The 13021-nt window shown below is 49.2% G+C and overlaps 1 protein-coding gene across 1 annotated transcript in view; it reads left to right on the top strand.

The window, feature by feature from the left end:
- Positions 1 to 13021, top strand: part of SEZ6L (seizure related 6 homolog like) — a 179737-nt gene that overhangs the window by 156730 nt on the left and 9986 nt on the right. Inside the window, exons 11-13 of the mRNA XM_047088516.1 lie at positions 614 to 808; positions 4010 to 4201; positions 11332 to 11526. Coding sequence (XP_046944472.1) covers positions 614 to 808; positions 4010 to 4201; positions 11332 to 11526 — 582 coding nt within the window. The remainder of the gene's footprint in view (positions 1 to 613; positions 809 to 4009; positions 4202 to 11331; positions 11527 to 13021) is intronic.

Below are 13021 nucleotides of genomic sequence, written 5' to 3'. Positions count from 1 at the left end.
TGACTCATGCGGTTAGCAAGTCAATGCCCATTGTTGGCGGGAAGCCTTAGATTCTCTCCACATGGGTCTCTCCAGAGGGCCGCCCCAGCATCCTCACAACGTGGCAGTTGCTTTCTCCAAAGAGCAAGAGGAGGGCCTCTCAACATCTTTGATGATCTAGGTGCCAGAGTCACACATTATCACTTCTACAATAGTCCTTTGGCTGTGCACATCAGCCCTGTTCGGTGTTGCGGGGAGTACAGGAGAGTGTGAATCCCTGGAGGTGAGAATAATGGGGTGAGGGCAGGCATCATGGAAGGGAAGGACCCGAGACCCAGAGAGAAGTGGCTGTCCCCCAAATCACGTTGCTAGTCGGTGTCAGAGCTAGGATTCTGTCTCGTTCTAAATCCTACACGGACTTTGTCAAACCAAAAGAATGCTTGATAGGCTCAGTGGCCCATGGGGAAAAGCTCACCGTAAAGATCCCGCTGGAGCAGAGTTCTTGCAATTTAAGGGATTTTTTTGAAGTGGGTTGCTTCTTTCTGGAGACCTTTTCTTCTGTCTGCACCTTTCCTCTGACGTCGTAAAGGGAAGGCCCACCTCCTCATCCAGGGACGATGTTTTTGTTTTAAAGAGGTGTCAAGGAATGACTCCTGCTCAGACTTGCCCGAGATCCAGAACGGCTGGAAAACCACCTCTCACACGGAGCTCGTGAGAGGAGCCCGAATCACCTACCAGTGTGACCCCGGCTATGACATCGTGGGGAGTGACACCCTCACCTGCCAGTGGGACCTCAGCTGGAGCAGCGACCCCCCGTTTTGCGAGAAAAGTAAGAGCCCTCCGGTTTTCTTCTTCTGGGTCGGGGGGTGGCGAATCCCTCCCGTGGAGTATTTTTCACGTAGATGCCGCAGAATCACTTACTGTCAGATCTGGCCTCCCTCCTACCCCACCAACTCACTGGCGCTGCTCCCAGCTGTCATCTTGTGGCTCTAAGGGCAGGGCTGTCAGACCCAGGTGCCTCCGGAAGCCTGGCAGATGATGGAAATGAGTGAAATAGACTGAGTGCGAGACAGTAAGGGGTGGTGTAGAGTGCGGTACGTGGGAATGTAAGCCCGCGTTCAAATGTCATTCAGATTGGTCGCTAAAATGCCTGCTGCAGCAAAGCAAGACCAATGCACCCAGGAGGCTGGAATGGTGGCTACCTGGATGAAGCCAGCTACCTGCGATAGGAGTTTCGAACTGGGGCTCCCAGGTCCCATTTGGATTGGTCTTGCTTGGCTGCAAGATGACATCAGGCGTGAGGGCCAGGTGTGGCCGGTGACAGCTGCGTCTGGTGTCTCGAGAAGCCAGCCAAGAAGAAAGTGCTTCTGGTTTCTACACCGAAGCCTTAGTTGGTGGGAGGTGGGGGAGGTAAATTTGAGGGTGGTCTCTTCCCACTAACCATTGGCTTCCTACCTCCTCCTACACAAGCCTCCAATCTGCAGCCATTTGCTGGGAACCCTTGGGGAGACTTCGGGAGACCCGCTCAGCCTGCCTGGAGTGACCAGTTGCACGATACGAAATATTAAGTGTCAGCAGGGAAAGAGGGTATCGGGGAAGGGTTGGGGGGGGGGAGGGGAGGGCTACAGGCAATCCCTGTCAGAAATATTCCAGTGGCAAGGAAAGTTGATTATAATGGGGAGAAACAGGAGAGAGCTTGCTAGAAATCCACAGAATGGGCTGCATAAACACCTGTTCCCCGACACTACGTAGTGTCTGTGTTCACGTGTGTGAATCGTGACAGAAAATGAAAAGCCCACAGGGAGGACAGCACGTGTGGTGAGACATATCACAGGCACATTAACATGATCTACGTCGTCGTGATTTTTAAAATGTTTTCAGGGTCTCCTGGGTGGCTCAGTCCGTTGAGCGTCCGACCTCAGCTCCGGTCATGTTCTCATGGGTTTGTGAGTTCGAGCCCCGCACCAGGCTCTGTGCTGTCAGTGCAGAGCCAGCCTCGCATCCTCTGTCTCCCTCTCTCTCTGCCCCTGCCTGGCTCATGCTCTCTCTCTTTCTCAAAAATAAACATGACAAAAATAAATCAATAGGAAGCCTGGGTGGCACAGTCAGTTAAGTGTTCGACTTCGGCTCAGGTCAGGATCTCACAATTCATGGGTTCGAGCCCCGCGTCGGGCTCTGTGCTGACAGCTCGGAGCCCGGAGCCGGCTTCGGATTCTGTGTCTCCCTCTCTCTCTGCCCCTCCCCAACTTGCGCGTGCTCTCTCTCTCTTTCTCTCAAAACTCTACATTTTTAAAAATTAAATAAAAAGGTAAGGAAACATTAAAAATTTTTAACTAAAAAATAAACAGTGTTTTAAATATACATGTCTTAATGATTTTTAATTTTCTCAGTAACAATGATTTGTCAAATTCTTGAACAATAATGACTTTTAACTTTTTGAAACATAATGATTTTTAAATATTTTGAATAATGATTTTTACAGTTTTTGAATAATCATGATTTTTAAATTTTTTGAGGAATGGTTTTTAAATTTTTTGAATAATAATATTAAATTTTTAATAATAATGATTTTTAGATGTTTTAAATAATGATGATACACATTGTGTTAATGGGGGGTTTTTTTAACGTTTATTTATTTTTGAGAGACAGAGAAAGACAGAGTATGAGTAGGAGAGGGGCAGAGAGAGAGAGAGAGAGAGACACAGAATCTGAAACAGGCTCCAGGCTCTGAGCCGTCAGCACAGAGCCCGACGCAGGGCTCGAACCCACGGACCACGAGATCGTGACCTGAGCCGGAGTCGGATGCTCAACCGACTGAGCCACCCAGGCGCCCCACGTTAATGAGTTTTAAAGGCTTGGAGGAGACTAAGCTAGCTATCTGTGGGAAACTCTCAACTGCCTCAATTTTTACCAGAAAAAGGCACAAATTAAAGCCAGTGAATCTGCACTGGGCCCCTTCTGGGTACCAGCGTTTATGTTCCCACGCTGGTTGCCTGTCAGGGCTCCACATCTAAGACCGAGCGAGATCCACCAACCCGCCTCGGTGGCTTCTCTTTTGTGAAATGAGAACAGCAGAACGTCCTCAGAACAGTGAGGTCTCCCCTGAGAAGTCCTGAGTGTGGTTTGGTGCCTGCCTTTCATTCGTTCATCGCTTAAACTACACTCTTGACATTAAAAGATGCACGTAACCGAATCTTAACGTCACCCGAGCAGCAAGTGCTTCCTTACGGTACTCAACCAGTAGCAACATTTCGGGGTACAAAGTGAAAATCCCTCATGATCTCACTCTCGAGAAACGATGCCGCTCTTAAAAGTTTATTCTGTGCTGTTCCAGTCACAGTGTGTGTTACACAGATACACGTATGTGCATGTGTCCCGTGCAAACATAGACAGAGAGATATCCCTACAGAAACGGCTGGAGAGACCGATATTTTGCCACAACAGGGATCAACGTATACAAAGTGCCTGGTGCCTGCTGTTTTGCAGCTCAGAAATCCAGACGCTTTTTCATGTCACACGTTGTCCTCCTTCATTCTTTTTTAATTGGTTTACTGTCTTCCTTTTATGTCTATTGATTTTTTAATTGAAAAGTAATGGGTGCTTGTTTTGCTAGATTCAGGCACCACAAAGAAAGCAGTGAAGGGCTCCTCACTCTGTTCTCTTCGGTGGTTGCTCAGGATTCTATAGAAAGGCTGTTCCGTATTTAACTCTTCCCCTGTCAAAGGATCTGTTTCTCTCTCTCTCTCTCTCTCTCTCTCTCTCTCTTTTGTACCATTACAAATCATGGTGCAATGATGTACAACCTCATACGTAGGGCTTTGGGCCCTGATGCAAATATTTCTTTGGGCTGCTTCCTGTAAGTGGAATTAAATGCAAACCTGTTTCATCCTGGCCTGTTCTCCAGCCACCTTTGATGGGCTCAGGTTCATGATCTTCCAAACAGGAAAAGAACCGAGTTAGGAAACGTCCCACGTCATCCCGCAGCTCTCAGCAAACCTGTGATCATCTTCCCGGTCTGATTTCACCCTAGTCATGTACTGCACCGACCCCGGGGAAGTGGACCACTCAACCCGCTTAATCTCGGATCCCGTACTCCTGGTGGGCACCACCATCCAATACACCTGCAACCCGGGCTTTGTGCTGGAAGGGAGCTCTCTTCTGACCTGCTACAGCCGCGAGACCGGCACGCCCATCTGGACCTCGCGCCTGCCCCACTGCGTTTGTGAGTCCTGTTGTGTTGACTTGATGCCTGAGTGGCTCCGCTTCCTCGTGTTCGTGGTGGAGGGCTGGGCTGCTAGGAGGACGCATTCCAGCCTTCGGGAGGGTTTATTATTATTACTATCCCACGCCGTAGCTGGCAGATTGAAGGCATCGGACATCATGTCATTTACAGTAATATTTATGGATTCACCTCCCTTCGCCTCAGGTAGCCTCGTGAGCATTGTACTGTTGTCTCCATTTCAAAAGAGGAATACTAAGGTTCAGAGAAGTCAAGTCATTGCCCCGTGAAACACAGCCAGTTAATAGTGGAGGCCAGGGTCAAACCCAGACCTGCCTGCCTCTGCTGAAAATCAGGTCGTCCACAGGACACGAAACAGGCCGATTTAAACTCTCTTCGGCCTTATCTGTGTGAAACCCCTAACACAAATGTTGGGTTAGGAAAAGACTTTTGGGCTTTCTTAATCATAAAAAAATAAAAAGCAAAAAGGCTTCTGAAGTCACTCTGACAAGGGAGGAATTCTTTTCTTGCCAAGCTGGGGAGGTGGAGGGCGGTGGTCCAGGGGTCTCAGGCCGACCGCACGAGGAATCACCCGAGAAGTTTTAAAACTCACTAGAGAGTCTGATGCTCCCGGCCTGGGGCGTAGTGCGAGCACTGGGGTTTTTCAGAGCTCCCCCGGGGTTTCGATGTGCAGCCAGGGGTCAGAACCATCGCTTAGAGAAATCAAGAGGCTACACAGAAGGAGGAAAGCCTCACACAATAAATATGTGGACCTGAGAACCCGTCAGCCCCGCTAATATTTTTTTTAATGTTTATTTATTTATTTTTTAGAGAGGGAGAGTGAGAGTGAGCACGCGTGCACGTGTGCAAGCAGGGGAGGGGCAAAGAGTGAGAGAGGGAGAGAGAGACTCCCAGGCAGGCTCCAAGCTGCTAGTATGGCTACATCAACATTAAAGGCTTCTGCACAGAAAAGGGAGACTTTATTGTTCGGTGTTCCCACGGAACAAAGAATCTTGGACCACACACCTTGGGTCCCCATCTGCCTCTTTAGTCCAAGTCCTAGAATTTCAGAGCTAAGGGCATCTCGCAGGTAAAATGCTGTGTACAGCTGATGGGTAATTCAGACACAAGACACGTTGGCTCCCTTTTACAGACAATAATGGTCATTATGTATCGATTGTGTAAGACATTGTGCTAACCACATGATATGCATTTGTGAACGTGCATATATATGTATGTGTGTGTGTGTGTGTGTGTGTGCAAATATACTAAAGAAACCAGGCCTCAGATGGGAAAATAGGTAACAACAGTTTTTGTTGACTGAATGTACGAAACACATTGCGAAACAGATTATACACGCGTGCGAACGTAGAGGTGTGTAAATGCACATACTGTGTATATATCTGTAAGTGCGTGGATGCATGTATGTGTGCCTGGAAGGGAAACTGAGACCCACAGAGACATGTGATCAAGGTCACAACTCTGTTCCATGAGCAGAGCTGGGATTCCGGCCTTGGACTCCAGGGTGCCTACCACCAGCTTTACCTTCGCCCTTATTTCGCTGCAGGTGGCAGGGTACAAACCCGGGCAGGGATGTCCCAGCGGAGTGATAGCCCATGGCCCTAAGCCCTCACCCGCAAGCACATCCCCTTCCAGTCCCCAGACCTTTGGGCCGGGTGGACACCACCTTATGGGGAGAACTGTGTCTCCTGGAAGGAAGTGTTGGCTAGCCCCCCGATGCCGTAACTTGGACCTTTTTTGGAACTAGGGTCTTTGCAGAGGTAGTCAAGCGAAGATGAGGTCCCACAGGACTGGGATGGGCACCAGTCCAGTGCCTGGTGTCCTCAGAAGAAGAGGGAAATTGAACATGGAAACCCAGGGAGAGCGTGATTCCAGGCTTACCAGTCGAGGAACACCAAGAATTGCCCAAGCTACCATTGGAAGCCAGGTGGGGATACGGGAGGATCCTTCCCCCCAGGTTTCAGAGGGAGCATGACCCCGTGGCCACCTTGACCTCAGACTTTCACCCTCCAGAGCTGTGAGACAATACATTTCTGTTGTTCAAAGCCCCCCCCCCGCCCCCAACCCCTGGTCAAGTGCACTTTGCTACAGCAGCCCAGGAAACCAAATGCGTTTCCCATTTCCTCCTGGTGACTGTAAGGGTGATCAGAACGCTTTGAACCAGTCAAGCTGCAGAGACCCAAAGATGAGAAGCTAAAAATAAAAGCTTATTTAAAAGTACTGAAAGGTGAAGATAGCATTGAAAGAAAGAAAGAAAGAAAGAAAAGGAAGGAAGAAAGAAAAGGAAGAAAAGAAAGAAAGAAAAAGAAAGGAAAGGAAGGGAGGAAGGAAGGAAGGAAGAAAGAAAGAGAAAGGAAAGGAAGGGAGGAAGGAAGAAAAAAAGAAAGAAAAACAAAGGGAAGGAAGGAAGAAAGAGAAAGAAAGAAAAACAAAGGGAAGGAAGGAAGAAAGAAAGAAAGAGAAAGAAAGAAAAAAAGAAAGGAAAGGAAGGGAGGAAGGAAGGAAGAAAAAGAAAGAAAAAGAAAAGGAAGGAAGGAAGGAAAGAAGGAAGGAAGAAAGAAAGAAAAGGAAGGAAGAAAGAGAAAGGAAAGGAAGGAAGGAAGGTAGAAAGAGAAAGAAAGAAAGAAAAAGAAAGGAAAGGAAGGGAGAAAGGAAGAAAGAAAAAGAAAAGGAAGGAAGAAAGAAAGAAATAAAGAAAAAGAAAGAAAGAAAGAATGAAAGGGAAGGAAGGAAGGAAGGTAGGTAGGAAGGAAGCAAGGAAGGAAGAAAAGGCACTTCACTAATGAGGCACAGCCTCCAAAGACCCTCTGAGCTACACCGGCTGCTGGGTTTCTGAGAGGCACACACCTCCCTCCCTTCGGGACTCACCCCAGAATCTCCGTTGTGACGGCTTCCCTGACACCCGTGCTAATGAGTCACAAGCCAAGCTGGGCGTCAGGAGACATGCGAGGCTCCCGGAAGCCCAAAGAGGAACCCGTTACAGGCAAGCGAGCCCGGCAGGAGATTCGAGGCAGAGGATGGTCAGGTTCTGGCATCGGGGGCCCAGGGTGAGAGAGGGAGGTTGTATTAGGTTCTGAGGGTGTTTGTAAGGATGCGTGTGTTAGGCGTGCACAGTTTGGGAGTGTTTCCTCTACGGAACAGGGGGGACCAGCCCCACTGGATGGGCTCCTTTGCCCTGCAAGCCCTTCTCCGGCATTCAGACGGATGGAACACACATACGGGTGGTAGGTGGGTTCACTTAAAAGCAGGCAAAGGAGGCCCAGAGAGAATGAGCAGCTCTCCCGAAGTCACACAGCAGGGGAGGGGGGAACCCAGGATTCCAACCCAAGCCTAAGCCCAAAAGCATCGTTTCCCATCCTGATCGTCCTGCAGAGTCCCAGCTTCCGAGCAAAGTTGTAGCCCTCTGCTTTTGACAAAGGTCCTCCACCAACAAGCTCACGAAGCAGACAGAGCCCTGGCTGTCTCCAGTTCCTGTTCAGGGTGGCTTGCTCAAGGCCATAGCTGGGTCCAGCGGGGACTCAAAACCATGTCTTTCCGTGCCTTTAAGGACAGACAGGTCAAGCAAAAGTAGAAGTATGTGGAATTCACAGCCAGGCCCGTACCCCCAGCTCTGCTGGGTGACCTCGGGCGAGTAGCTTGCCCTCTCTGGGCCTCAAAGCCCTCAGCTGCAAAAAAAAAAAAAAAAAAAAAAAAAGGGTATGATACTCCCTCCCAGGCGGGGCGGTTGGAAGCAGTCCATTTGGTTATTCAAATGCGGGCACAGGCACGTCCAAACCCTCGCAATTCACAGTACCCTTTGCCATCTCAGGAATTTTTTGGGGTAAATACCCTGGGCCAGAATACCTCACGGTTCCATTCGTTAAGTCGTCTGGTCCAAACAGCTTCGTCAGTAGCCTATATACTCACAACTCCGTAGTCATTTGAAAAAGTAACGCGCATATGAAAAGATTTGATCTTAATTGCATTCTTAAATAACTAGAGTCACAGCTACAGGGATGTGGGTACCTCTTGGGCTCCACCAAATTTCTCATATTTTGGCGACAGGCTGCACTCTGCCCCTTTCGTTCCATTCCATACTGATTTTATCATAGTTTTTGCTTTTCCGCGTAGTCACCGCAGAAAACCCAGCTTTGCAAAGACGGGGCATCGTCAAAAAGAATGTAGCTCTATCTAATGTTGGAACAGCTCCCATGGGTCTGTTTTTAAAAATTTTTTAAACAATCTCAGATGGTGGCACCCCCGGGGGTGCTTCAGTGCACCGTGTGGGGACGTATAAACAGACATGATCCACATTCTCGTGGAGCCTGAGGTCTGTTGTAAAGGGAAGGAGGAAGGATAGGTCTGTGGAGGAAATAATAAATCCCCAGCATCACCGCCTCCAGGAAGGCCTCCTTGACTGCCTAGGCTAGGTCTTGTTTCTCTTCCTGTGATCTCCCATGGCTCCTACAGTTTCGCCGATCACAGCACTGGTGGCAGCGTATTGAAATGATCTCTTTATGTGTTCGTAGAATCGAATACGTGACTTACTTGGTAGGATCGTATCCCGTGGGATTTTGCATCCCTCAGGCCCAGCCCGCTCAACCAATGACAGCACTTGTTACTATTACGGTCATCGTTGTTGTTGGCGGTACTAATGTGGTCTTTATTGCACCTGGAGGCTTTTGTTGCGACTTCCCTCCTTTGCCGGTGACATGGTGCATGGCTTCTGAGGCTCCTGTCCGGAAGACACGAACCACACCACCCAAAGTAGGGGGTCCGACACATTCGGCCAGGGTTGTATGGGTGGCTCCCCAGGGAGGCATTTAGGGATTCCCCGGGAGGCCCTGGCTCTTCACAGCCCTGCCCTCGGAACACTGCGGATGGAAGGCGGGGAGATTGCCTGCCCGGGGCAGAGCCCCCCGTGGCCACACTGTGGCCGTAGCAAAAGTTTCCACTGCCGCGCCATCCCCAGCGGCCTCACCCTTGCTCCCATATGCCGGGCTCCAGCTGGGTGGCCCATGTTCATTTAGAAATTCCTGTCTCTGAGAAGGCAGTAGCTCGGAGGAATTCATGATAGCCCACAAGAAGAGCCCTCCACTGCAGCAGAACCACTAAATGCACAGGACTTAAAACCCCGCGGGTCCGTGTTTGCGTCCCAGCCCTGCCACTTGCCAGCTGTGTGACTCTGAACAAACTGGCGTCCTCATCAGAAAGAATGATCATGCCAAGCATAATACGGAAGCTCATGGCAATGAGTCTGCCGAACGGCAGGCGCCCAAGTAACATTGGTTGCTAATTTCCACACGGTTTCAGTGCTTCCTTGCTTGGTATATTACAAACCATTCCATAGCAATAACTTAGGGAATCTGAGGGGCGCCTGGGTGGCCCAGTTGTTCAAGCATCTAACTCTTGGTTTCGGCTCAGGTCACGACCCCACGGTTTGTGAGTTCGAGCCCCGTGTCAGGCTATGCGCTGACAGTGTGGAGCCCGCTTGGGATTCTCTCTCTCCCTCTCTCTCTGCTCCTCCCCTCCCTCTCTCTCTCTAAATAAATAAATAAACTTAAAAAAAAAAAAAAAACAACTGTGGGTGGGGGGGCGCCTGGGTGGCTCGGGTTGAGCGTCCGACTTCAGCTCAGGTCATGATCTCGCGGTTCACAAGTTCGAGCCCCACATCGGGCTCTGTGCTAACAGCTCAGAGCCTGGCACCCGCTTCGGATTCTGTGTCTCCCTCTGTCTGTCTGCCCGCCCCTCCCCCACGTGCACTCTGGCTCTCTCTCAAAAATAACTAAATACTAAAAACAATTCTACGGTTAAGGAGAGGGGAGAAATGCAGAGAAAAATAGAAATGAGGGTAGGTTTGCGATTATGTTTAATACCGTCAGTCCAACTCAGCTGTATCCCTGAGAAAGAACAGGGGAAGTTCACACGGATTGCAACCAGAATTGTTTAAAAGCTTAGATCAGTGATTCTCAACCAGAGATGAGTTGGCTCCTCCCCCGGAGACATTTGTCAGTGGCAGTTCCTGGAGACAATTTTGGTTGTTACCACAAGGGTGCTCCCCGTAGCTAATGAGTAGAGGTCAGGGACGTTGCTCAACAGCCGAAAAGGCCAGGATGGCTCCACCACAAAGAATTACCCAGCCCCAAACGTCAGTAGCATCTACATTGAGAAAACCTGCCTTAGATGATCTTATTTCAAAGTGTGGGTATATCCTCGGAGTGGGAATGTCATTGCCCAGCCACGTTTCAGCTAAGGGTGGGGTGTTGTCCAAGGCCATTTATGTCACGGGCAGGAAAAATGGAATCCAGAGCCTGGGATCGGTTAAACTAGGAATGGGTTCAACTCTCCCCAAGAAGTCATAAGCTGCCAGGCGTCATTTATGATGCTCCTACTGTATACTTTAGGCTCACATGGGATAGTCCTACTGTAGAGCAGACCCTGAGCTTCAAGCGTGCCTTGACGAGCTCCTCCCCAGGGAGGGAAACAGATACTAAATAATTAAATACACTCAGCGTGTTCACTGCTGGGTGGAGGAAGAACTGAAAGATCAGTGACTCTATTTGGGGTAGAGGGCACCAGGGAAGGCTTCTTGGAGGAGGAGAAATGGGGACTGAGTATTGAAAGGCAAGACTTACCCAGGCGGGGTGGGCAGGTAGGGTGTAAGACACGAGAAGAGTATTTCAAATGTAACAACACTGCCATCCGTCCATCATTTACCGAGCACCCGTGACCTGCCAAGAACATGCTGTAAACACTTCATACTCGTTGTCTTATTTAATCTTCCACATCCCTGTGAGATAGATACTACCATTCTTTCCATTTGACTGATGAGGAAAACTGAGGCTCAGAGAGGGTGTGGCCCTTGCTGGCGGTCACACAGCTCGTGCATAGTAGAACCCAGATTTTAACCCAGATTCCGCAGCCCAAGCCATCTGCCCGTGCCCGTGTGCCACATGTGCCCGGAGGTGGGAGGCGGGGCGATGGATCTGAGGAATGGGAATCAGTTGGATGTGAGGGGAATGCAGGGAGATGGTAACGGAGAGGCCGGCCAAAGCCAGATCAGACAGGCTGCGAGTGGGCGACCCCACAGATTTGCATCGTCTCATCAGAGCTGCTTTGGGCTTGCATTTCAGCGGAGGAGTCTCTGGCATGTGATAACCCTGGCTTGCCTGAAAACGGGTACCAAATCCTGTACAAGAGGCTCTACCTGCCGGGAGAGTCCCTCACCTTCATGTGCTACGAAGGCTTTGAGCTCATGGGCGAAGTGACCATTCGATGCCTCCTGGGACAGCCATCCCACTGGAACGGGCCACTGCCCGTGTGTAAAGGTAAAGAAACCTACTCTCGACCCTGGGACGGAGGGCCCCGCAGATGTCAGGTCCGGCTTCTTAGGATTCTCAGCTTGGCCTGAAGAGAAGCCGAGCCACTGTATTTCATTAAATCTAAGATACCGCCATTATTTTCCGCACCACTGAGAGAGGGGGAAAAAAAATTTCTGCCAATTAAACTATGGCGCACTCTGCCTTCTCCTGGCTTAGCATTTTTATTTTTACTTACTGAAGGTGCTATTTATTTATTTATTTATTTATTTTTGTGGCTTTTTTTAAATATGAAATTTATTGTCAAATTGGTTTCCATACAACGCCCAGTGCTCATCCCAAAAGGCGCTCTCCTCAATACCCATCTCCCACCCCCCATCAACCCTCAGTTTGTTCTCGGTTTTTAAGAGTCTCTTATGCTTTGGCTCCCTCCCTGTCTAACTTTTTTTTTTTTTTTTATCCTGAAGGCGCTCTTTAAAACTTAGATTTTCATCATAAAGGAAAGCCATTCTGCTTTTGACTCCTCTTTGGTCACGTGGCTTAAACATTTCCCACCTCCTGCACCCCGTTTTCCCAACCATTTGGTTGCCAAGGGTTACAACTGCTGCGCTGTTGCCTCTGGGGTGGTCTCCCAAGCTGCTCGCACCCAGTCTCCAAAGGCTGTGGTGGGTGCACGGTGGGGGCGGGGGTGGGGACGGTGCACGGGCATCGTGGGCGCCACCTGCTGGCCGTGGAGTGAATAACATGCCATCGGTTGTAAGACACGCCCCATATCAGAGGTGGTCAAGAGCGAAATGTATTTTAGAATCCGTGAAACCCTCATCATTGAAATTAAGTCTTGGAATACCCAGTGAGACTTGGATCCATTTATCTGGGTCTTTAAGATGTGCGATTAATAACAATATCTTAAAGCCGTTCAATGCTTTAGGCCAGTTGATCTTAACCTTTTATGGAGTCAAAACCCCCTTGAGAATCAGGCAGAATACTCTGAATTCTCTCCCCAGCAGGAAGGGAAGCATGGAGTTTTACATTTCTATTTGGGAACCCATCGCCTCAGTGGATCCCCAAATGCCTTATTCATGAACTTCAGCACTGAGTCTTAAAAATGTTTTCCAACCAGCATTTCTGCTCCTAGGTATATGCACAAAATAATTGCCAACAGGCATTCAAACCAGCACTTGTAAACGAATATTCGTAGAGGCATCGTTCACAAAAGATGGAAACAACCCAAATGTCCATCAACTGATGAGTGGATAAGCAAAATGTGGCGTATCCATATGGTGGAATATTATTCAGCCATGAAAAGGAGCAAAGTGCTGCTGTATCCATAGCCCGGATGGACATTGAAAACATTATGCTAAGTGAAAGAAGCCAGACACAAAAGATCACATATCCTATGATTACATTTATAAGAAATATCCAAAATCGGTAAATTGATAGAGACAGGAAGCAGACTGGTGGCTGTCGGGGGCTGGGTGGAGAGAAAGGAGTAACTGCTTTGTTG

Source organism: Lynx rufus, unplaced genomic scaffold, assembly GCF_022079265.1.
Source record: "Lynx rufus isolate CCGP_SWC_20201006 ecotype Redwood Valley unplaced genomic scaffold, mLynRuf1.p SCAF_24, whole genome shotgun sequence".
NCBI lineage: Eukaryota > Metazoa > Chordata > Mammalia > Carnivora > Felidae > Lynx > Lynx rufus.
The sequence above is the reverse complement of the archived record's forward strand: the minus strand, read 5'-3'. Positions and strand labels throughout refer to the sequence as shown.